Source organism: Taeniopygia guttata, chromosome Z, assembly GCF_048771995.1.
Source record: "Taeniopygia guttata chromosome Z, bTaeGut7.mat, whole genome shotgun sequence".
NCBI lineage: Eukaryota > Metazoa > Chordata > Aves > Passeriformes > Estrildidae > Taeniopygia > Taeniopygia guttata.
The window spans coordinates 37,337,222-37,364,319 of NC_133063.1; the positions used below are offsets into that span (position 1 = coordinate 37,337,222).

General features: G+C 35.8%; 1 protein-coding gene across 14 annotated transcripts in view; it reads right to left on the reverse strand.

Annotated features, from left to right (window-relative positions):
* LINGO2 (leucine rich repeat and Ig domain containing 2) overlaps positions 1-27,098 on the reverse strand; it is a 485,467-nt gene that overhangs the window by 83,824 nt on the left and 374,545 nt on the right. The window contains exon 6 of one of the 14 annotated variants that reach the window (XR_012052801.1): positions 1-25,607. The exons of 12 other annotated variants lie outside the window; for them this stretch is intronic. Coding sequence is in view for 1 of the 2 variants with exons in the window: in XM_072921841.1 (XP_072777942.1) it covers positions 25,521-25,565 (45 nt within the window). In the remaining variant the exon portion in view is untranslated. The remainder of the gene's footprint in view (positions 25,608-27,098) is intronic. One more of the 14 variants, XM_072921841.1, reaches the window with a different exon arrangement.

Below are 27,098 nucleotides of genomic sequence, written 5' to 3' on the forward strand. Positions count from 1 at the left end.
TGCCAGATGCAAAATTTATTCATCAATGACTTTGAGGGTGATTTGAACATCCAGCTTAGCAACTCAGAGGAATGATACAATTCTGGAACAGCATCAATCAGTTCTCATAACAAATTGCTTTTCAATAATGATAATAATGAAAGATCAAATAAATCTGAACATATATTTCTATGATAAGTTTATATGGGATACTTATATTTGTACATACATATACAGTATAAAATCCTCTCATATCTTCAGGTATAATTTATCTTATAGGAACAATTACTTTTACCCAGTCCCAAGTCATTACATGCTTTCTCAAGAAGTTATATTTGGTTTGTATCCTTCTTATATAACAGGAAACAAACAATTATGGATACCCAATTGCTGTTTCAGGCACTGAAGTCTTAACCAGGAATCTGGTTCTGTGGGACTCTCCCTTAAGTGTCACTGCGGGGATTGCTACTATGAGATTAATGCAGGCAAGATTTCACTGTCGCTGGTCACAGAGAGACAATTGAAGAGCCAGGGGCATATTCAGAATCTATTTGAGATGGACCTAGACAATTCATCACATTGTTATTTGTTCTCTAAGCACTGAATCATAAGAGTGATGCATGTGCTTACAAAGAAATTTATTAAAGCCGTCTGAGAGGACAAAACCAAATCCAGCAGTGTTACAAAAATGGGATTAAGGTGATATTTGGGGAGATTTTGAGGTAGAAAATGTAAAGGTGGTCAAAAGGAGTCTCGGGTTAGTTGAGAACATTTCATAAATTAAAGTAAGCTTAGAAATCATGCAATATACAATTGCTGCAGCAGTGTGTAGTTCACAGAAAAGCTAATCTTCTGGTATACCATAACTCTTCTAGAAAGTATAGAAAAAATAATGTTTGCAAAGTGGCAGCTGATTTGGCAAATTTGGTTCCAATGTTACCCTGTCTTCATGTGAAATGAGCGGGGTTGGGAGTCCCTGACAGAGCCTCTTTATCCCTTCTGTCATGCAGCCTTGTTCAAAGTGATTGTGAGTGCTGCCTTTTGATAATCTGCGCTTCTCTCTGCTGTGAAAAATGTAAGGAACATTCTGCATTTCCAATTCATTCTTCTCAATGCTTTACTTTAATGAGTACAGAAGAAGAACAATCCTTACTGTGCTAGGGACTCTATCCACCATCCTTGGGGTAATGAGACATAGAACAATTTCTCAGGTGGAGATTACTTGCAAGCTGCCCCATGAAGCCTCTGAATGTTTGATTGCTAGGGCAGTCTTCTCCTTCCCACCACCAAATTTAATTTTGGTATTACACACTGCACAAATATACAGGCATACAGGAAAATGTTGTCTTTCTTTTGTTTGCTTAAATGCTAAAACATTTGATTTCTAAGATGCATGAAGAGAATGAAGGAACAAACAAGCATTCAAAAAAGGACTAAACTGAACTTTATGTCCTACTGGGATGTCAGAACAAATATTTTTATTGTCTATAACAAAAACAATCAAAAACCATAACAAAAGGCAGGATATTTTTTCAATCTTACATTTCTCTTTAAAAAGAAGGGATGTGGCAGTTTTACTCTGTTATCTGAAACCAAAGCACTGCCAGAGTGATGAAGGGCTTGGGAGTCCAGCTATCTGGAACTGGTTCATATGACCAAATCACAGTGTCTCTCATACCTGTCTGCATGTCTTCTGGTATACAATATCTCCTTGAGCTGTACTGGTATCTATCGAGGTAACTCCATCCCCCTAGACATTTAAAAGTCTAGAAGTTATAGAAGCCACCACTTCTTCCACAGCCCCCACCTTCCGAAGTTATGTAATATCTCATATGCTTATTTTTTCCAGGGAAACTCATACTCGATTTCTACATCATGACCCAATATCAAAGAAAACTAGGAACGGAGAAAGAGAAAGAAACTCATAAATATCAGAAAAAAAAAAAAACAAACCCTGCAACAAATTCCCTTGCAACAAGGTTTTTCTCACAGAAAAATCTTGCAGCATAGAGAATGCAGAAATCAGCAGAGCAATGTTTCATCACACGGATGAAGAAGCTGGTTCTGAATTGTACTAAACATACATAAATCTTATTGTTATCAGTGTAAATAAAATGTCAGAAAGCAAGTAAGATTTAAAGCTAATTCAGCTCCTCTCAGTATTACCCAGGTAGCTAACTCAAGGATAAAAAGTCAAGTGTAAAAATTCAGGAAAAATTTCTTAGAGAATAAGGAATGGACATCCTTCCAAAGATGTCAAGAGAAACCCTAATGATTGCAATTCATCCCTCCCTGTTTTTGTGTTTCCATTTTTAGCCAGGTTTAGAGCAGCTTTTGTCAGAAGACTATTTTAAAACAACACTGGAGAAAACACAATGTGCTGTAAATATAATTGAAGGAAAAGGATAACTAGTTTTCATATATACTGATTTTCATCTGCACTCTATAAGACATGACACAAAAATAATGATCAATAACCTCTTAATTTATCACTAGCCAAGAAACAGCCCTGTTTGTTCCTCCAGTAAATGCAGTCCTGTAAATCAGAAAGGCTCTTATCTACTAAAATTGGAAAGCACAGCAAAAAATTATCTATGTTGGTCTGATGGAGTTGAAATTCTACTCATAAAAGCAGTATTTGACTTCAGCATGTTTTTTCTTGGTGCCAAGAGAGCCTTCAAATATCAGAGTGCTGTAACTGATGACTTGTTGCCTGAGCTTACTAGTTTTGCTTTACTATTTTGTCCTCTCCACACTAAACACATAGGTCTGAAAAATTCAGAGTTGTTGTATGTAGAAAAATAATGCTATATGGCAAATGCTATATAACTGCAATTATATAGCAATAATGCTATATCCCCCCTGTTTAAAGGCAGATATGTCCACCTATTTGTGTGTTTTAAATAATTATAAATTTGAAAGCAGTACATCTTAGGGACTTGGGACATTTACAGAAACTCAAACAAAACAGTGTGCAGTTTCTCACAGTTTCTTGAAACATGTATATTGCACAGTTTGATCGCACTTTAAACCTGTTGAATCCATTTAAAACTATTTATGTTAGGAAACTTACATGCCAGCATGTCTCTCCTGGAAATTTCTTACATTTGGAAAGCCTGCAAATGTTCTTGGACTTCTCACTTTGAGAATTGTAGCAGCTGTGCCATTGGTATTAGGAGGGAATAACACTGGGAGATAAAGTATCGGTTGTCAGGCAGCCTTCAAATCCATAGATACTTCATTCCCTCAGAACAGTTCCACAGAACATAGGAAGGCTGAAACTTTTGGTCCTTGAGAAGTGACTCTCAGATGCAAAATCACAAATCTGATTGCCTTTAAAATGTATTAAAATGATACTTAGTACACAGCAATGATTAAATGCCTGAATAATAAACTAGAGTAGTCAAAGTACATAGACAGAGGGGGAGCTTTTACCAGAATGACTATGATTAAGTGACATTATAATTGTATAATATAAATTATATATTGTAGATAGCTATAATACAGAGTTGTATTATGTATTATACAGTACACACTCAATTATGCATCACACAATCATAGGGCTATAAATATTTATTGCTTATTATTAAATATTTTAGCCACATCCATTAGCAGAACTAATTTTTGCTCCATAAGAAATCGAAGAAGTAGGCAGTTTCCACCCAAAATTGTAAACAATGGCCATGTCCCCCATGGCATCAATCCTCCAATGCACAGGTAGAAGGAAGGCTGACCAAATAGGAAGGAAATGTACACTTATGATGCTAAACAATATTGGAGAGGTTTAGTAAATATGCTGAAATGTGGTGTGGCCAAGTTCAAGTCTGCAGACCATGCACGCTGCCTTGCATTATCACCTCTGCTGATTAATTATGCCCAAGTATTTTTCGCTTCTTTGGGCCTCTGTTTCCAATCTGGATGACAAGAATAATGATACTGATCACTTTTACAAGAAAATTTTAGGTGTGTGATAATAGAAATTCAAGATCACACTAGTACTGTTGCTTTCCTTTCAAAAAGGTTTTAAAGGAGGAGCCCCACACAATGAAGCTGTCTATAGAGGCAAGGGTTCCTTAGTTAAAGCAGAAGCCACATGAATGTTTATGAAATTTTCCCTTGTTCTATCCTCCAGATAGTAAATATTAATGGTTCCCATATTTCGCTGGTTAAACAGAATAGTTCAGCAAAATTTTAAGAAATCATACCTCTGTTTCATATCCCTATGGTATATTTTTAAATGCAGAAAGTGCTAATTATTGTTGAAATAATTATAAATCATTTCTTAAGAAACATGTAATTGGTCTGTTCTGAAGAAAAATAAATCGCTTTGTATCAATTTATCCCACACTCTATTTTTCAAAACACCTCATGGGACCAATTCTCAAAGTTGGTGCTAAAAGAATAGAGATGTATCTCTAATGTGACACATTCCAGTGTCATACTGTTCCAGTTTGCACAACTATTGATATTGTGGTTATTTCAACATGGGTGGGTGCCAGGTATCTACTAAAGCTATTCTATCATTCCCTTCCACCACTGGATAGGAGACAGAAAATATAGCAAAATGGTTGTGGGTTGAGATAACGACCAGGAGAGATCACTTACCGGTTACCATCACCAGCAACACAGACTCAGCTTGGGAATATTAACCACATTTATTACCAACCAAATCAAGGCAGGATAATGAGAATCTTAAAACCACTTTCCCCCTATCCCTCCCTCATTCACAGCCTCTACCTCTTGCCCCAGCAGTGCAGAGAGACAGATAGTGGGGGTTATAGTCAGTTCATTGCATAAAAGTTTCTGCCACTGCTCAGGGAGAGAAATACTTCCCCTGTTCCAGTGTGGGGCTTATCCCACAGGATACAGTTGTCCATTTACTGCACTGTCATGCGTTACTGTTCCATGGGGTGCAGTCCTTCAAGGACAGGCTGCCTCAGGGAGGGTCCTATAAGGAGTCACAAGTCCTAGCAGGAAACCTGCTCCCGTGCAGGCCCCTCTCTCTACGGGCCCACAGATCCCTACCAGGACCCTGATCCAGCACAGGCCTCCCATGGGTTCACAGACTCCTCTAAGGCATCCACCTGGTCCAGTATGGGTCTCCTCCATGCTCTGCGGGTGGATCTCTGCTCCATCATGAGCCTTCATGGGCTGCAGGGGCACGTCTTGCCTCATTGTAGTCTGGAACATGGGCTACAGGAGAATTTCTGCTCTCGTGGCTGGAGCACCTCCTGCCACTCCTTCTCCACTGACGTTGGTGTCTGCAGCGCTCTTCCTCACACATTTTTTCACTCTGATCTTCTCTGATCCCAATTACATCAGCACAGATTTTTTTTTTACCCCTTCCTAAATATATTATCACAGAGGCATACTACCATCTCTGACTGGCAAGGTCTTGGCCTTGGAGCCCATTCAGATTGGGTCTGCTGGACATGGATGCAGTTTCTGGGAGCTTCTCACAGTAGGGTAGTCCCCTTGTTACCAAAATCTGGGCCTGCTACCCAAATATAGTGCTCTGAATCACTTGACAAAAAATTTCATACATGCTTAAGTAGCGCTTCTTCTCTATTTATTATTCAAGTAATAGTGTTCTGCAGTACTTTGTTTATTAATTAAATTTGGTAGAGTACCATTTGAAATTAATGTGTAGTCAGTCACCCAAGATAGAAGTAAAACAAAAAAACCCCATCTTTTTTCCCCTCCAGATGACTCGAGACAAGGTTTTATACAAAATCTAGGAAAAAGGTGGTAGCAGAATGGTTGCAGCTAACATGATATTTATAGCCATGCATATAAGTACTTTTACTATAAATACATTTATATATTTGAGTGTCTATATATATATTTACATATACATATAGACACATGCACACATTTCTGACCAATAGCTGGATTTTATCTTAGAAATCTTTTACTACCTTATTGATTTTTGCTAAAAAATACTTTTAAAATGGAAGAAAGTGTCACAGGCAGAATAATCATTCATCAGTGTCAGTCTTAGATATGGCTTTTCATTCACAGACTTTCCACTGTTCATTCCATTGAATCCGAAAAAGTAGAATATCCTGGGTTGGAAGGGACACATCAGGATCATCAAAGTCCAATTCCTGTTCCCAAACAGGACAGCCTGAAGACTCACACCATGTGTCTGAGAATATTGGCCAAAAACTTATTGAATTCAGGCTTGGTGCTGTAACCACTTCCATGGGGAGACTCTTCCAGTGCCCAGTCACCCTCTGGGGGATGTCTCTTTAACTTATATCCAGCCTAAAACTGCCCTGGCACAATTTCAGATCACTTCCCTCAGGTCCTGTGACTGTCACCGCTAAGAGGAGATCAATGTCTGCCCCTCCTCGTCCCCTCTTGAGGAATCTGTAACTGCAATGAGGTCTCCCCTCAGTCTCCCTCAGGTTGAACAGACCAAGTCACCTCAGCTGCTCCTCATATGACTTCCTTTCAGGATGCTTCATCATCTTCATTGCCCTTCCTTGAATGATCTTTAACAGCTTAATATCCTTATGTTGTGGATCCCAAAACTGCTCACAGGTCTCAAGGTAAGGCTGCTCCAGTGCAGAGCAGAGTGGGACAATTCCCTCCCTTGCCCAGTTTTGATGCATCCCAGGCCACAGATAGCATTCCTGGCTGCCAGGGCACACTGCTGACTAAGTGTGAGAGTTCCTATGAATTGGGAACACCAAAGAAATTCCAATTGTAAGAAATTGAGCAGAGATCTGAAGTAGTACCTTTCCTGTGTTGTACAGAGCTATCTAACATAACAAAAATACCTTCAGTACTGCAAGTGATGTTGCATTTCAGAGTACAATTGTATGCTGGAAATGTAACTAGATGTAAATTAATGAATCAGTGCTGAGCATCATTCCTGTACTGCTAGATTGCATCTAGCATCTGATCAACATAGCTTTTATCTGACTCAGTAGTCCGGCATTCTTCAGGGTATTTATAACCTTTAATACTGCCCTGATTGGCAACAATTACACATCCCCACATGGAGAATATATTTGTCTTTCGTTTTACACAAAAAGCCCTAAAAACTCCCCCCTCAAAAAAGACAAAAACCCTCACAAACAAACAAACAAACAAATCCCCAACCCTCTCCACCAAACAAACAAGAAAACAAAACCACAAATAAAAGAAGAAAAATTTGAAATTACCACAGTGAAACTAATGCAATTTATGATAATAATACTGTCTGTTGTCTGAGATATCCAATTTCCAATTTATTTTTCTTCTGAGATAAATTTCATGTGACTAAATAAATAATGCAAGTCCTGACTGGAGAGTAATATAAAAGTTCCACTCTGCAAAATATATTCTCACTGCAAAATATATTCTCTGTCGGAACTATCCTTTTTTTAGTCATAACCTTTTTTTCTATTCATACTTGCAAGGAAAATAAACTATGTTATTCCAGCATTTTTCCCAACAAATTGATGAAGACATTGCTTTTTTCATATTTTTTTGCTTTCACACTCTCTAGAGAGATGGGAAATTATGCCATATTCAAACTGAGACCTTAAGTAATTTTCAATATGGGAAAAAGGAGACAAGCCCAGTGGAAGTACAGAAAAAAGTAAAAATAAAAAGCAGCAGGAAGAACTGCAGCAGTAGGGTATATGAGATTTTTTACTGATCAGCAAAAGGAAAGAATAGAAAAATTGCTTTGGGATTTAAAACACAGTAACAAACTGGGTAAATGGTATGAACATAGGCTAATAATATTTTTTCCATTTTTTGTACATAACATGCACTAAAGAAAAGAAATTAAGGAACGATTCATTCTCTTATTGTTGAAAATACAGTTAATTTATATTTAGGTGCAGTGTAAGATCCATGGTTTAATTGGCAGCGTGGACATATGTCTGTATACTATGTTTCTAAAATGACCCAAGCAGTGCTTTTGCCTACACTACTCCTCCTCTCCCAGCTGTCTGATGGACTCCTGCTGGCAGCAGTTCCTTTCCAACTGCTTGGCCCTGACCCTCATGGTTCAGTGGAAATCAAGCCCCGGGATGGTAGATCCCTTAAATTCCTACTGGCTGGTAGATACCTTCAGGGAGAGCACTCAGCTTTTGAAGGCTATTTCTTCCTTTAGTCCTTGAAGGTGAATCATCCAAGCAACTGTCCTTTGGTGCTGAACTTGGAATAGCCAAACTTGGAATAGCCAATTTATTCTCCATTTCTCATCCTCTGTCATTTTTAATTTATCAGTTAGATAGCAGATATTGTGAATGCTCAAGTGAAAGTTTGGGAGTTAAGCCTAAGGATTTCCAAGGCTAAGAGAAAACATAATGCTGTTCTTCTAAATCACCCAGGGAAGCCAACTGAAACTACAGAGCTCATTACCTGACCTAACTTAAATTTTTGTGTTGCTTTCTTGAGCTAATTAACTGTCTTTAGAGATCATCTGAATAAAATATCAACCACAGCAGTGAGAGCAAAAAGAAACTATTCCACGCCCACACAGTTTGCCATGTTCTCGTCTTAATACACCTTTAGCCCAACCTTCTACAAATGACAGCTTTTATACAAGTGCATACTGAGCAATCAACTTACTTTTTTGCTAAGTAAAAATAAAAATTAGGAAAAAACGTCTGCCAAGCTTGTGTGTCTGCCTGTGTACATATATAAATATATAAAACATTCAGCTGGTAATTGCTGTTGGGGATTATTTTTTTAAGATTGTTGGGCAAAGCCCAAACACACCACGATGGTGCAAATGTATGCTTCTGTGTTAATAGCTGCTGGTTTCATCAACACTGTCCAACTGGTTAACCAAAGACTAAGGTAGCTAGCAGGACAGCTGTCAGCTTTCGCTAGTAGCTTGAGGAATAACACAGAACAAGAAACAGTTGCTGGAGAGAGGTGGTCTAGAAAAAACCACAAGAAATGATAAAGGGATGTATCAGTTTTTTATGTTCCCTTTCTGGTTCTCATAATATTTCCCTTGTTCAGTTTCACTCAACCACATATCACGTGGTGCCTAAATAAGTTGTTTTCTTAACAGTGATATTGTAGGACAAATTTCCTTAGAAGATGATTCCATGTTGTGCCAGAAAAAGTCACAGAAACATAGAATGGTTTAGGTTGTACAGGACCTTAAAGATAGCTATATATTATTTACATTTCAAGTGCCTTAGATAAGAAAAAAAATTACTTCCATAAACTTCAACAAGGATATTTCCTTACTTATCAGTCAAGTTCTACTTTTTCATTGCTATTTTTGTTACTGTTGTTTAGTTTTTTATTTTGTTTGGGTGGGATTTTTTGTTTGGTTGTTTTTTTCTTGTTTTGTTTTTGAGATAATTTCATTATTAAAGTTTTCATAAAACCCAAGAGAAGTTCTAGCAATACATTCCGACAGGTCCTCAACGGTCCAGTAAGCTTGATAAGCCTTTTGCTTACGGGGAAACAAATGACTCACAGTCTATTCCATTTATGAAGATCACCCTTGGACTAAGCTAGCTCTTTCAGTCTGTCTGAAGAGTATTTATATGTGTTTGAATGATACGGTCATAATGGAAATCATAACTTATTATATGATAAACATAAAATACAGATACTTGTCTGTGCAGACATGAGAAATAATTTTATACAGGATTACAAGACTAATGCAGACGATGTGTTTTCTTCTATTTGTAAGATAAATAGCAATGGCAAATAGCAATAAAAATTATCCATACAACCAGGTCTCTTTCAGAGTCTGTTTAGTGAAGCAGAAAAAGTTTCAGTTTTGAATGTTAGATGTGCACTTTGCTGACCCTTGAACTCCAGGGAAATAAAAAGATGAGAATGAAAGCAGAATTCAAGTGGCCCTCCCTCTGCTGAGATGGCAGAGTCCATGAGTCTAGCCACTGACATTAAAGAAAAGCTGAGGCATTGCACAAGTCTGATCAATCACAGAAAATAGAACAGTCACATCTAAATACAATTTCAGGGGCTGATTTTTATATTCCCACAAAGTCTCTAATTGCCAACACACTTATTCCTTCATTTGCAGTGAGTGCTCTCTTGTGAAAATCCTTGTACTCATCGACTAGCCCCTAGATGTGATCTCAGTCTAGCAAAATACTGCTGAATTGTGATTTTCATAAATCTTAGCTATCCAGGCTAATATCACAGCTCTTGTTTAATTAAACAGCTCTTATTTAATACTTTTTGCCAATCTCAGTTATAACATTTTTTATCTTTGTTTACACATGCTACTTAAGTTTTGGACATGACAGAAGAGTCAGAATGCCTTCCTAATATCCCGTGACAGATGGAGGTGGCTGGAGACAGCCTAAATTCAGAAGTGGGTTAAGGTAGAGCCTTATTTCTTAAGAGTAGCTGCCCTTGAGTACAAGAAGGAAATAAGCTATGCCATGGTACATTAAAGGAGGACAAGGGAGATTACTTACCCCATTCCCTTGCACACCAGACTGAGCTGGAGGTTAGGGGAAGGAAAAAAATTGTTACCAATTCATTTACTGCCTTTACTGATCCTGAGTCAGAGCAACAATTTGCTCTTGAAGAAGTTACTGTACTTCTATCACTACAAAGGCAATTCTTAAGACGCCTTGATGCTGGCAGAACTTTAGGTGTGAGGTATAAGGCTGGCACAAGACAGACAAGCTTAAAGTAGGATGACCATCAGGAAAGCTGGTTTGGCTCTACTAGAACATAAAGTCCATATTTGCCATTGCAGAGGAAAGTGGGAAAACTGCCACAGATGGCAAAGCAATGGGAATGGTATTAGAACATTTTTCATTAATGTCAGTTCAATTGCAAAATTAATTTTTATTTTGCCATGCTTAAAGTGTCTTTTCTATGTTTTCAGTTGAGTTCTGAGCTGTCAAACATTTTAGCATGAAAAAAAGCACAAGTGAACTGTAATATTATATCCTCATATATTTGAAATACATATTTGATTTTAAGAGTTATTGTTCAGTCCCTGTTGGATAGTGCCAAAATAATCTAATCCTTGTGGGGGGAATGGGAGTGGGGGGAATCAGTGGCTTGTAACGTTGATAGCTAAAACCAAAACAAGATGATATTGATATACAATAACTGAAACTGTTCCAAAATGACATAAAAGCTCCCTGTACATCAAGAAGAAAATGCATAAGAAAAATATGGATTTGAAGGGTAGAAATTAGAATATTCTTACTGATTAGTGAACAGTTAATATGCTAATTGAAAAGCAAAACTCATAAATAAAGAATTAATTTAAATTCTTTCAAATTATTATAAACAAGTGTAATTTCAATTTACTAAAGGAAAAGAAAGAAAACAGAAGAGAGACAGCATATTAGTAAGATCTTTTTTCTAACACCACACTTTCTGGCCTCTTTTCTGAGTTTTGGCTAGCATTAAAACTCAAAGATATATATAATAAATGTCAAAAATATACATGGCCAAAATTTCAAACACTGGCATCTCAGCTGTCCCTGCATTATTTTTGTCTTATTGACTTGCTATATCTGTCTTCAAAGATACCATTCGCTGTGAGTAAAATGGCCAATCCCAAAACACTGGAATTGGAAATAATGATAGTCTACTTGTAATTCTTATAAATAATTACAAATTATTTATTCATTTGACAAAGTTGATTATTCACTCAAATTCAGAAGGGCATGCAATGATGCTTTGGAGCTTGTACACACTGTAACAAATCAGGATACAAACAATAGCTTGCAGTAAAACTTGTTCATTGTCAAAATTTAGAAGCATGAGAAAAAGAAGAAGTAAGGAATTGATGTAAGTAGTGTAATCTGAATATTAGTTTTGCCATTCTGAACTATGCATTATGCATGCATCTGCAGTTTCACAAAGCTCAACTGTTAGCTCAGCTCAACCCTTTAGATAAATGCTAGTGGAACAGTATAAACCAGCTGAACTTTATCATCAGGCACATAAAGGGACTAAGAACAAGATTAGCTGGTACTTCTGCTCTTAAGTACAAAAACCCCAACAACTCCAACCCTTTTGCAAAACCAAACCCCAAAACCACACACACACACATACACACACACACACACAAACACACACACACACAGATGTATCAGTCTATGAGAAGAATATATTCTGAGAAGAATGAGGATATATTACCTGAAAGCTGAAAGAATCATTAAAAACTAAAATCTATTTTTCTGGATAAGAAGAAATGTTTGCCAGGAGAAACATTAGAAAGAAATTACTAGAGAAAGGATAATTTAAAGCTCTTCAAGGCCAACTAGTTCTCGGGTTCTATATCATTTTACCATTACTGTGTAAAGTATACTGTGCCCTTTTCATATTTGATCTTTATTATAAGCTTAGCTTTCACCTCTGGCAAGCCATATCATCATGAATGTGTAACAGGAAAATGTTTTGTGAGAAGATCTGATCTCAAACACCTATTTAACACTGTCAAAAGAAAGATGGAAGGCATAAAGTAGCATGAACCTCTGCTTTTCTGTGGCTTTGAAGAAAATCAGAAACAGAAATTTTTCCTGCCCTCCCTAGTCTTTGTCAAAGAGTCAAGCCAAGGGACAACTCCAGAAAGTCAATCTAATTCAAAAAGGCTAGATTCTGACAGTCAGGATTAACAAAGCATACATTTGGCAGAGACTTGACAGTTCGATGACTGGAGTGATTCTTTTAGAGAAACAAACTATTAATTTACAAATTGCACTTCATTAGTTTGGAGACAATTAATCTAATTGCAGTTGGCAAATTAAAACTAAAGCTGCATAATTTTAGTGGAAGCACCAGTAGAATTTAATTTTCACTAAAACTACAAGTTTAGAGGTGAATGGCTCCCTCCACACCTCAAATTGAAAGAAGGCATCAAATTCTTACAGCCTAGAGTCTTAAAGCAAGTTTAATGGGACTGGGAGGCAGAACAAAGATGTTTCAGATGTTTTCATGTACATAGCTATATTCTTTACACTTTTAAATATACCCATCATTTTTCTAGGCCTACTGGGGATACAGAGATGCTTCTGCATAGGGATGGTCAAAGATTTTTTTTGTCCAAAAGTTCATAGCCAAAACCAAATGCATTCCTCAAATTAGAAGATACTGAAGGGAACATAGAACTTCAAATGAAAGTTATAAGAATTATTGTTCAAGCACTGAAATAATTTAGCAGGCAAGAAGTCCAAAAGATATCAAGAAAGTTATTAATATGGTTCAGGAGTCTTGCCTCATGAATTTCCTTCTAGCAGTTACTTAATCATTAATACAGAGGTTGACAACTTCAATAAGGGACAAAATGCATTCTTACAAAACTATGGTACTTAGCTGGTTTGTGAAAGTATCATAAGGAGGGACTTGAAATGGAGCATTTTAGTCAAAGAATAAATGGAATCATAAAGATGTGCTATGGAGCATTTTAGTCAAAGAATAAATGGACTCATAAAGATGTGCTATACTTGATTAGTGCCTTTACATTTTTTTAATAAGCTTGGAAGACTCGTTTCATCCCAATCTCAAGAAGGAAATTCCTCCTGTGTCTTGCTGTGATACTCCTTTAAATGGATAAGATAGTCAAACCCTTTTTACTATATCTGTGTAACTGTCTTTTAGCTTCAGAATTACAATGCCTTAATCCTTTCTTACAGATTTACACAGGTGATAATCCTTTCCATATTTTCTGCATAAGACTAGTGACATCTAAATCATCACTTTGGCAAAAGCAAAAGCATACAGAAACTGGAGTCTCTGAATTTGCATGACAGATGACACCCTAACAACTGATGATATGACAAATTATTAACAATCCATCTGCATCTCTGAAGACATAATAGTGTAAAACAGTAGTGATATATCAACAACACAAGAATTATTTTATTTTCTTTTTATATTTTCTTCAGGTATTTTGTCAATTTTTGGATAGGTTTTTAAACTCAGTATATTTGAATATTCTCTTCTTATGAGTTAAAAAATCTTTCATGTCAAGCAGGCAAAAAACAAAGAAATAGGCAAAGCAAAGTAAGTGCAGAGAGATTGCAGTAACTGTAATCACTGTTTATTTGCACTGACATTTCTGTTGGTCAAGTGGCATCTTTGAAGTTCCTGAAGTGAACTAGCAGTGCTGTGCATGCTTTATGCACACATCCCATTTGTATTTAACAACACTGCTGCTAAAAAAGCAAAAAGCGAAAACCAGACATATTCTTAACATTTAGGCAAAACCAAATAAAACCCCAAAATAAACACAAAATTTCCCCAACAAACAAATCAACCAAAGCAAAAAATCACAAACCATCCCAAAAGAAACTAAAAAACCAAACCACTAAAAAACAAACCAAGAAACAAAAAAACCAAAACAAAACAGGAAAAAAAAAAAAAACACAGCAAGCCTCACCAGGGAGAACTGATTAATTATGTCAGTTCCTTAGGGGTTTCTAAAATAGATTTGGCAGGGCTGTGACTTTCTGACATGACTCAGGTTGTTGAGCCAGTGATCAAGTGATTTGTGTTGTGACAGTTCTCTACAGGTCAGTTCTAGGAAATGAGATTATTTCTGATCAGCAGGAAATAATGAGACAATGGCAGGGTCAGAGAATGGAGCAGAAATGAGGACATAAGGGAAACTAGTGATCAATAAATGATTTTTGTAGCCATGTTTCCAACCAAGGAGCTCTAATTTATGGTCCAGATACACTTCTCTTACACAGGATCCACAATGGCTTTTCAAGCATTAAATTTAAAAATGAATGCAAAGATACTATATTTTAAGGAGATAAATTTAACAACATTCTTATACATCTTTAGTGTATGCTAATGAGATTACAGCGATAGTAAATATATTAATACAAACTAAATTTTAAAAAAAGAAAATTATATGAAATTATGACAGCTGGTGAGGAAGATATCGGCGTAGATATAGGACAATATACAATAATAGTACACACATAAAGTTTAGTTTTGAGCTTTGAATACTGGTCAGTCTAAATGTACAACATATAAAAACGGTAGAACTTTATCCATTCCAAGTCAATGAGAACAGTGCATGTCAACTGGTTTTCTAAAACTTCAGCTGGAGAAGAACCTCTCTTTGAATTTGTAGACACATTGAAAGAAAACAACTTCAAAGAGAGACAAATTCTATCTATCTATTAAGTCATGTCAGGATGTTAAATATAAATATGGTCCTATTCAGCTGCTTAAAAGGCTATTGACCATTACAGATAACATATCAAGGTCCATATTTCTTCTTGTTTGCTCATACACACTATTCACCTCGTATAATTGTGTGTTGAGCATGTGGGCTTGACTGAGAATATATGCCTAGTTGTCCTTGTGGGGAAAAAAAAAACTTAACTTAAACCTTAAAACTTCTGTTTTAGCCAATATTTCTCATTCTCCCACCAGAAATCACCGTGAAGAGAACATCCCCATCCCTGTGATCCCCTGTGATCCTCCTTCACTCCCTACTGGTGTGCTGTGAAGCCAAATCTGCTCCCACTGAACCAGTCCAACAAGGTCCTTTGCAGGGTGAATATTCCAACCCTACTGTCTCTGTGAGAACTTCTAATGTGTTAATATTTCTCCTGCTATCTGGCCCAAGCTGGACACTGTACCCTTAGCCAAGCCATGCTGAAAGTTCCCTATTAGGCCCTTCTTTCTCACATGCCCACAAATTTGCACCAAGAGGGCTTGGTCTATGAATATTCTTGCAGCTGTAGTGAGGCTGTGTTGCACACATAGCCTTTGGTCCCCCTGCCATCTCTCAGAGGCTTAACATGTTTAAATGACAGAACTAATATGTTTCGAAAAAATAGGTAAGTTTCTTCACTAGAACTGACGAAAGCAGCAGCAAGTTTCTAGTTAAGAACAGGTGAAAAGCAGCAAGTATAAGTTGAACTTAATTAAGTTCATTAGATGAACAAATAGAGAAAAAAAGGTAGCTCGCACCACTCCACTAGAAATGTGCTTGACACCGGATAATTAACCTTTTGGAAAATCACCACAGAGCACCACAGTGCCACAGCTATGCAGGTTTTTAAAATAACTCAGAAAGATCTGCATAATGGAATCATCAGTGTAATAATTTCCCAGAAAAATTATTACATCAGTGTAATAATTTCCCAGAGAACATGAGAGGAATGCTGTAAGTAACTTTGTTGAAAATGGAAAAGATGTATTTGTTCTTAAAAGATGCGTTTAACACTTACACTATACAAAAAGAACAAAATGCCAAAGTGCTGCTTAGATATGCATTTGTAATCTAACTGTATAATTTCCTTTATAAAAGTGGTATGAAGAACTCTCCCATTTTTAGGAGAAGGTGGAACAGGATTGTGCTTCAGCCATATTTTTAGTATTTATGTGACTTTTATAAAAGTCACATAACTAGAAGCATTGTCAAATTATTCTCAGACTAACTTTCAGTAGAAAACAACTCTCAAATAAAATTTGGAGATAGACAAAGTAACAAATGGAAGAAATGCCAATCAGTAAATAATATGTTTCTATTTCTCAGTTATCTGAAGTGTTGTCTGGAACTAGGACCTCTTTACTAGGGTAAGACTTTAAGCAGAATATATATATATTACTTTTCTGTTACAAAGGTATGCTGCATTGCTTACAGTTTATTTTGCCCTTGAGTGCCATAATGACTTTTTACCTCTATTAAATCCGTGTGGTTTTGTAATGAAATGCATGCTCTTGTGCCTTAATGAGCCCTCAAACATTATTTATAATCAAATATTATGACACTGCAATTGCTACAATCCCTGTTCACATGTACCAGTTCCCAACACAAAACACAACTTTATTTCTGGTGGATCTGTCACTCCAGCCTACTGGCAATTTCCTAGATTTGAAGTGCTTTTAATCATCAGTCTCATCTTCATTAGAACCTGATGGAAGTGTGGGTGTTTGTTTCTAAAGTTCCTTATGTTAAAACAAAAGGACCAAAACCTCTATCTAGGTAAGGTTGAATGTTGCCTAGTAGATAAAGGAGAAAAGGAAAGAAATAGTGATTTCATGAGGATTCCAAATGTGCTCTGCTAGCACTACTATATTTTGGTTTCATCCATGTAGGTTTCCACTGCTTTGCACTCACACCAAGGAAGACCTTCTCTCTGATTTTTACAGTACCACAGCTAATATCGGCTCTGAGAGAGAAGTTTGTCACTACAGTTTCCTTATTTTTATACTGTAAAAAACAGCACAAAAATTGGAACTTAAAGTGGCACATCTGATGAATTAGACAGAGACTGTCATGAAGTTTGAGCAGCTAAGAATAACCTATTATCTCTTTACTGTATCTAGTCATTCAGTCTCATACTACATAGTTTGCCTATTTCAACAAAACTTGGTGCAAGATCGCCTAATAAAAATGCTTCACCTTTTAAAGTTTTTCTGAAGGTGATGGATCTTCCTATAGGTTTTCTCTATAGCAGACATTCTATTGAACTTGTTTTATCTCAAGTTATGTTACCATATGCCATATTTTAGGAATATTTAATCTACCTACACTGACCAAAATCAAAATCTCCCATTACCTATGATGGATGTATTTGTGAATTAGTGAATTACTGTAGCTAGAAATATTTTTTGTCACTTCATTCTAAATAAGGAAAATCCAGTTATCTCAGCTATATAACTGTGAATAAATTAGGAGTAGTTGAGATGATTGATCAGAGTCTCATCTTTTACTTATGTAAAAAAGATATATGGTTGTGCAATAAGTCAACTTATTTTACAGCTTAGTGAATAACTATCTTCTTGTCCCTTTTTCTTTCTGTGTACATAGCAATATTTAGCTAATATATATCAAATAACTATTTTCAAATCTGTGAATCTAAATGCTTCAAACAGCCACAGGGTCATATTTATTCCAAAAAGTGGATGCAAAATGACACAGGTAATTAGTATGTCCTTGAAGGACTTAGGCTGCATTTATACATATGTAATTTGGTTAAGGCAACATACTGTTTTTCTCTTTTCTAGAGCAGTCTTCCTACTTGAAAATATTTTATTCCTTTTCTTTTCCTTGAAAGAACTAAGAGATAACGTTCCTATTTGTTTAAGGTAGAGGAAAAGTTCCCTTCAACTAGCTGACTGGGTTGATCTGATTGAAATTTGATTCCTCTTCTAATTTGTTACTTTTTTAACCATGCACCTTCCTTTTATGAGATGAGAATATTAATCAGTCAATTGATCAATTATTGACTAAATAGTGAATTTCAAATTTACAGGATTTTTATTTCTTATCTTTTACAGTCAAGACATATGCTTCCTCCTGTTAGATGCACTACTGCAAGGACAGAAAGCCTAGGAAAATCATCAATAACTGAAAAACTTTTGTTTCATGGATTGAAAGGCACTGCAGACTTCTGTTAAAAACACTATGAAAGGCATATCTGTACATAGAAAAATAGTTTCCATTAGGCACCTGGGGCTGGCTGCCTCAGGCCTTTACTAAGCAGTCAAACATCATCCCTCATTTGAGAAACTCTCCCTGTATTCTCAGCTGTGGTTCTGATCACTGTGCAGTCACACTCTTGAAAGGCTGTTTCTGCCTGTTTTCTGTTCCATATTTTTCTGAAGTTCACTCACTTTGTGATTGACATCTCACACCTCTAAAGCCACTTCTACATCAATAAGCTCTTAGCACTAGGCTAGCCAATGCCATGGTCTAACCCCTCTGCAAAGGAGAAGTGCTCCGCACTTTTACATTCCTGTTCTCTCTCCAGCCTGTGCCACTGATTCTCAAAGGAGTCTTAAATGTTCAAAATGTTATGAGTGGATAAAGGAAAAGCTCCATAAAGCAAAGTTCTTATGAAGTACTGGTAGATAAAGCACTTGATATTTGTTTCAAGCCTGGTTAATGTTATGTTAACAGCATTACTGAAAATGAGGGAACCCACAGGAAGCCTAAAAAACAAGTTGAATTGCAAAAAGCAAGCAAGCCGAGTTCTACTTAGAATTACAAGAAAATGATAAAAGCTTTTTAGAATCACTTTAATATACATACATTAAATCCAAGAACAGAATTTTTATCCTTTGAATTCTAAATAATACATGAATCATCAGTTTACCAAATTGTTTTCAGTGAATTCAGCTGTCAAAATGCGCAATGGCAGATTAAGACCCAAGGTTAGAAAAGAATTGTACATACTCAGCTGCACATGTATTTCAGGGAAGCCAACTGAAAGTACAAGATTGATAGAAAAAAGTGCAAATTTCTTACCAGCCAGCAAACAATTTTGTTTAGAAATGGTGATTTGAGTAAAAATGCTTGTTAAATGGATTCAGTTCTTAATGTCAGGTGTGTCAGTGTTTTCACCTCCGTCTCTTTCATATGCAGATGACGACACAGGCTATACAGTCTGTACGATCGAGGGTTAGGGCTGCAATGCTCGCCTTCTCAAGCTGCTGTGATGCTTCTCAGCCATCAGAGACAGCAATGCAGGTGATAGACCATGCATCACAGCTGCACCCTTCGGCTTTGGAGCATTCAGCCTTACTGAACCCAGATTTTTAGTGTGATATGCCTATGGCTTTTTTTGGTTTGGTTTGGGATTTTTTTGGGTTTTGTTTTTCTTAAGAGCGAATGTAAGCAAGATGCAAATCGAAAGTGCAAGTGCAAGAATCAAAAATCCCTTGCACTTACATAACTAGTGGGATAGAAGAAATTTCAAATTTTTTTATTGAGTACTACAGTATTATTTCTTCAATGTCTAAAGTGCTTTTCATTTTCAGAAACAAAAAAGTAAGCACCAATTACATGGGATAGAATTCTTTCTTGAGAGGTTTACAACTGTGTAAGACCAGAAGAGCAAATGTGAAAGCAAAGAGTCATTCTTCTGTTTTAAAAAACTTCTGTAAAAGAGATTATTTTGTAAGAAAATTCACTCTGAATCTGCAAAATTAAACAGATAAAAAGAAGATTTGTCCCCCATTCTTTTTCAAAAAATAGGCAGAATATAATTTTTCATTAAACTTTATTTAGCGATCAAGAAAGCTGTAAAAACAATTTCTTTGCAAAATTTTATACGATATTTTTAAAATCGCAGTAATTCGTCAAAAAGTCTTCATAATGTGGACCACATCTTCATATATTGAGCCTGCGAACTAAAATTTACTTGCTTTGGGTGTCAAGAAGGAATTTTATATATGTGTACAATGTCTTTTACTCCATCTTTTTTGTGGCTGAACTATTTTTAGTACCATTTCTATTACATACACTACTTACAAACACTGTCAGCACTGGTTAAGTTTTCATTGTAGACAAAACTCAGCAGTGCTAACTAAACTAAGACTTCTCTGATAAATGAGCTCACTGCTGGCTATCCTATACATATCACATTATTCTCTGCTAGGAAGCAATGGATCAGCAGAAGTAGTTATTTTTTACATGAGATTTCTTAGAGTAGTGAAAAAGAAATCTTCAGTATATCTTGATTGCTTTTGGATTTTTACTTTATATACTGATAAGAGAAATTAATTCTGACATTTGGAGAACTTCACACGAAATTATAGCCATCATTAAAAACACAAACCTGAGTAGTCCTTGCTTAGCAGAAAATGACACAGATTTCTGAGACTGGAATTTCGACAAACAAGCAAAACCAGTTCACTGACAAATAGTTTTAGACAGTGAATTTAATGAGGAATTTTTAATTAATCAGACTCTAAGGTTTATAGAACAAGGACGATGCTGCTGAGGTTAATTTTTTATTCAGTAGGGACTCAAAATAAACAATAATAATGCTATATATATTTTCAAAGGAATTTTACCACAGAATCATAAAACATGATTCCAACATAGATTTAATCTCCTTTTATTTTTTTCTCTTTGAGTGATTTTTCAAAGACTAGACAAAACCGTGCAGTTCCTGGAATGAACTGCCATTCTGTGTGGGGCTCCGTCTACAATAAACTGTCTGACTGGACCTCTATTATAGCTTAAAGAAACAAGCAACACTTAAGCTTTGACTTTATCATATAATTCTGGGTTATGTTCCAATAGATTCAAAGTATTTTCTTATTTTATAATGCCTTTGTGCTAGAACTTGCAATTTGCTATATTATTTATTAGTGCATTTTATGAAAATACTAAATCTGTAAATAAATCATTTGATGAGGCACTACTATTTCATATAAATTTGACACAGTGTGATTGGAACACAAAAAAGCCATGTAGTTCTAAGTGTACTTTTTTTTATCACCATCTGAATGTCAGTGCTGTGAAAGCAAAAATGTAAGCAGTGAAGAGCTGGGTATTCAATCTCAGACAAAGATGAGAGTGGCACAGAAGTGAGGTTTGGAAGTTTACTTGTTTAAGTTAGTTATTGAGTTAGTGAAGCAATGTGTTTTATGTGACTGTTGGGAGGTTATCTATCTTGCCACATACTCAGCTTGGAAAATGTTTCTAATCTTTCTGAATGATCAGTAAAGAAATATCTTGGTCATGTCACTTTTACAGCCAGTGATCAACTACCAATGCAAGATTGAGGGAAAGCTGAGGCAAGCAAATGAAGATAATAAATCAACAAGAGCCATCAAGAAGTCCGGAAAACAGGATTTATCAAAAATTACTGAAAGAACAACAAAACTCAAGACGTTGCTTCATACTGAAAGCTTGGCTTTTCACATACTTCATCTCTATACATCTACCCTATATGTCTCTACAGGAAGATACCAAATTTGTCTCATTAAGGGATATATATTCTGGAGCTATGTCTTAGCATTTGAAGTATCTTATTTAGTCTACAGCAGTTAGCAAACAAGCCAATTCAATTTAAGTTATTTAGTATCAAAGAAAACTGACCGGTATGTAGCTGGTTTGGGTTTGAATTATCGCAATGGGGTGGACTTTTCAACCTGCCTTTGTGGTTTTTATATGTATTCTGTAAAGAAAAAAATAATTACGTCTCTTACAAGTATTGAATAATGATTTTGTCTAGAAAAGCACACTGCAAACAAACAATTTTGCTTCAAGTCTTTCGTCTGATTTCTCAAAGAAACAAAGTCTGCAAAATACGGGACAGAGGAGATTTGAAGATAGTGTTGATAGTTGGCAAAGATTTCCATATCACACATGATTTTTGATGTCTGAATTACTTTAAAGCATAATAAAAGATAACAATCAATAAGTTTTATTTTCTGAAATCTCTGTGTACTCATTTGTATACTCATAGTCAAAATACTGGTGTAACTTCATGAAGCCTAACAAGGAGCCAACATGCACAATTTGGACTTAACAAGTACAAAGCAAACAAAGGAAGTGATTGTTTCCAGAATATGAGAACTTAAGCAATGAAAGACTTCTCACTAGATGTTATGGCTGATCATAGGTTTACCTTGTTCAAAGCAAGACTGAAAAGAGTTATTGAAAATAAATCCATTATGAGTTGCTAAAAAATAAGGAATATCTTCAACTCATCGTCTTCCATACTTGCATCTTCTTAGAGGCTGGGCACATATATCAAGGAAGCATTGTTTAAAATTGTTTAGAATCTATATTCTTCTTGAAAAATTATTTTCATTTATCACTAGGAATGGAATGCTGGGACAGGGGGTGGCTTCAATTTGACTTTGTATATCTGTTGTTATTGTTTCATATTTGCTTCATTTTTTCTTGCCTTTTTTGCATTGAAATTCCATTCTTCCTTTATCAGTTTCTTCACAAGATTAAGCTGGTGATCAGAGGCTCATTGTATGCCGTCGCTTGTCCTTTATTTGATATGAAAACTACAGGGTGCATAAAAGTTTGTTTGTATGATGTAGAGACATTGCCTGTCTGGATGATGTGTTGTGTGGTGGAATCTGACTTCTGCTCTATCACATAGAAGTGATCTCATTGTTCACATGAAGCTGACAAGGTAATCATACCTTGTCACTGGAATGCAACAATAACTGCTATTACAACCCATGTGCTTTGCTAGGATTTTGGCTCATGTCATTGTATAAATGTGTTGCGCGTGCTGCTTTATTTCTTGAGGTGGTGTATTATGTACAGTGAATTTCCATTCCATCAAACAGCTCATTAAAAATCCTTAGAAAAGTTTGAAATAATACAATCAACCTGCACATGCAGGCCCACATGCAGAATTCTCAACAATTTTGCAATTTTATCTGCCAGTCTAAAGTCATATTTGGACTGGCAAAAATGCACATACTGCTGTCTGTGTATTTTGATTTATATTTCTTCAAATCTTTTCTATTGAATGATGGCTAATACTAATTTCGCCTCATCCTGCATCAAGCGGTGAGCATAAAACCAGAAAATTATATGAAATTTTCTCATTACTATTAAATATATTCTCTTGCAGGAGAAAGGAGTTTCCACTTGCTCCTCCAACACCATTTCCACAAAACACAGACACAGATACTAATAAAAGATTGTATTCATACATGATAGTTGCATTTTAAATTTTTAGGTTTTTTTCATCTCTCTCTGCTAAAGAGTTAGATTCTAAATTTTGGGTCAAACCAATGATTTTGTTCTCATTCTTTGTTTGGATTTTCCTATGAATGTAATAAAAATAAAAAAATTAAATTGATGTTAAATTTATAGGGAAGTTGCCAAGCATGTAAGCTAGTCATAAGAAACATAGTATGAAATAACTGTCCCTTTCAAATTTTCAAACAGTGAAATTCTACATGAATAAATAAAATAAATACTTGCTTGAAGAGCAGCTACTCAGAAATTATTTTTAGCAATCTATGGATATTTCAATATGTCTCAATTGCTGACAGAATAAATTTTCTTTTGGAAAATGGCTATATTTAAAGAAAATACTAGTTTTTCAGTTTTTAATACAATAGGCATCAAATGAAAAGCCAATGAAGGGCAGACACTGAAGACTGATGAACTTGATAGGAGTCCAAAAATTATTTCAATATCTATGTGGCTAAAGTTATTGTAGGTTCCATTAAAAGAAATCACTGTCTAATATTCTATTCCTTGCATGTAAATCATTTGAAAATCATCCAAAAAAGAACAGCATTACTCTGCATTGACCTGGTTTATTATAGAGTGGAAAGAGGCACACAATTTCCCCATCTCTAAAAGTGTTTTCCACATGGAATGCTTCACACCTGAATATATTTTAAAAGATAATTAGAATGCTGGACTTACATAGTTTTGGCTTTCCACATATCTTCTTTGTATGGAGCATTTAGCCTTCTCAGAAAGAGGCAACTCTGGCTATTAATATTTTATTATTATTAATAGTTAATTATTTTAATCAATATTTAATATTTAATTATTATTAATAATATTGATTATGCAAATGAAGCACAGCTGTGAACAACAGACCTGAAAGGGGACAGGTGATCAGCAAAATTATTTTGACATGTGCAGTGAAAGGTCTGCTTAGGATCCTGGCTTAGGAACAAGATTTCACTCATTGATGTACAGAGCCACCTTGTACTTGTCAAATTATGTGGCAAGAGGCGCCTATCCTCCTCTCATTAGCCTACAAAAATATTCAGTGATAAATTATTATAGAAATATTGAAATAATTTAAGTTCCTGTCTAAGAGATTGTCAGGTGCACATTTGTGTAAAACATACAAATTGACTGCTTGGTTTCAGGACCTTGTGTCGCGCCATTTCTGGATGGCGAGTCAAACCCAGATGATGAACAACTTCAGAAGAACAGGTAAATCTATCTTGTATTTCTGAGAAGGTCCAAAGGCACAAGAAAAAATATCTGTGTGAAATAAAAACATCTACGTGAAAAAATGCTACTTCTTTCCATCCAGTGTGCTCTCTGTAGGTCCAGAGATAAATCACAATCATGTGGGTAATTCCCATGAGGTAATTTATAAAATACGTAATGCTAGCTTGGCATTACTGTGGTCTTAGAAAGGAAACTAAATGGTTTTCCCTTCCCATAAGAACTAGCCTTTTCCCAGTGCTGCCAGAAATATTTGCAGTATGATGCCATGTCAATCCCAGAAGTGAATTATCTATTTTCTCCTATATATCTGCTAACTGGTTGCAGATTTTCATAGTTTTTAGCTAGGTCTCACAAGATAGACTACAAGTGAAGATGTAGGGCTAAAATAAAATATCAAAAAACTTTTTCTGTACTTTGGGGGCTGATGGGAAGGGAAATGAAAGGAAACTTGAATGTATATAGGTAAAACTAGACCAATTATATAAGCAGCTAAAGCAATTGTTTCATCTTCTGTGCAAATAACTGTTCTAAATCATTTGTTAAAACTTTAAGGTTTCACACTCTTGAAAGTATAAAGTGCAGAATAAATGAGAAATTCAGTGAACAGTGAGAAAACACAGTAAAAGCTCTTTTTCCAGATGGCGATTTAATGCCTTGCTCACTTCTCTTATTGTAGAAAATTCATCTCTAATTTAAAGCTTGTTGCCACTGCAGCCGTTCCAGTACTTGTACTCTTTTCTCTCTCCGTTCCATGTGTCCCATATTTCCTCCCACAGGCCTGAAGTTTAAAAGTCATGTATCTCATCCTATCTGAACAGGTGCTATGCCCAGCAAAGCAGGTGTCCACAAGGTTCAGCCATCAGCCTTTGCCTCCATGGAACATTGATCTAGGACTCCTCCCGCTACTCACCACAGACTTCAACAAAACCTGCAGAAATTCCAATCTTTGAGGCATCTACCGTGTTGTGTTTGATCCAAACTTGTCATCTCCAAGTTCCTGGAGGGATAGGGATGAGAAAAAGCAACTAATTCTGTAGGACAGTTTCCTTAGACACACACAATACCAGGGAGAGTGATGACAGTATGTTCAACACTACATCATCTCATGAAATATTTAAATGTGTTCAGCACTTCTTAAATGTCTGTTAATGCAAAACACAGAGACAGAGCAATGTACAGACTGAACACACCGAACATTTTTTCCTTAAAATTACTTACTAAATGATATCCTATGACATTTTTATGATAAACTCTAAATCATTATATAGAAAAAGCAGAGCAGAATTCTTTGCATTCCTCTAGTGCTGGCCATCAGAACAACCTCCCACTTCCCCTCTTGACGAGGGTTACTAAAAATCTATTAAAATCTGACTATTCAATTACTCAGATTAAACAAGACTATTCAATTACACAGATTATATCTATATGTGGTGATCTGAGGTTAAGTGTAAGCACAGAAAGGTCCCTGGTCCACAAATCCAGCATGGACCTGTTGTTATCTTCCGTCAACAGCAGGTTTTGTAATACAGGATCATTCAAATAGCCTTGAAACATATTCTAAATATATAATTAATGCTGACGGACCATCTATTTGGCAAGAAGTGCTCCATAATGGGAATAGATTGGTCTATTCCAGTCAAACATGATTTCTCCTCTCTCTTTCCAGCATAAAAGATTAATTATGACAAAATTTATCCTATTTCTTCAAAATTAAGCATCAGCATGTGCTGGCATGTTTAGTTATTGATGCCATATTATATAAAATATTGCTGTTGTGGGGGTACAGACTTAAGAGCTTTTGAAAGTAGATGAGCGAATTTTCATTTTCACCTTGTGAAGTCAGTATAATATTGTAATTAGAAACTTCTGAAGACCTTAGAAGAGAATGGCGACTTTCAGCAGTGCAAGGAGGAAAACAATTTTCCAAGAGCAGCTAAGTAAGCTTCATTTGACTTCAAGAGGGTGTTTTAATGAAGAGCAATAAACTACATTTCTTCCCAAAATTAATTTGAAATGATATGAGACCAACACAAAAAACTTTATCCTAACTGAAACAAATTCAAACCCCTTCCCAGTGTGCTCTCAGATTGCTCTGTAGAGGTAACAGCATCATAGGAAGGCAACTGAAGTAAACACTTTTTAAAGCATCTTGTTATCATGCTGACAATATCAGCAGGTTTTCATACTCAGAGCTCACCCCAATCTAATCATACTCAGACAATCTGCTACATAATATTCTTGGGGCAACCTCTGTATCATTCTCATTGTTTAAATGAGATTTATCCAGGGCAAGTACAACATGGGGAAGAGAGGGGAGAAAATAATTTATTACCTATTCTTACTGTTCTAGCTGAAATTAATAAAATGTGAGAATGTTCCTCATCATAGACACAAGAGATGTTTTCACTATGAAATGAGATTGAATCAGTAAGTCATAACAGTTAAACAATTTCTAGGAAATAAATAGAAATATTAATAATACATCTAA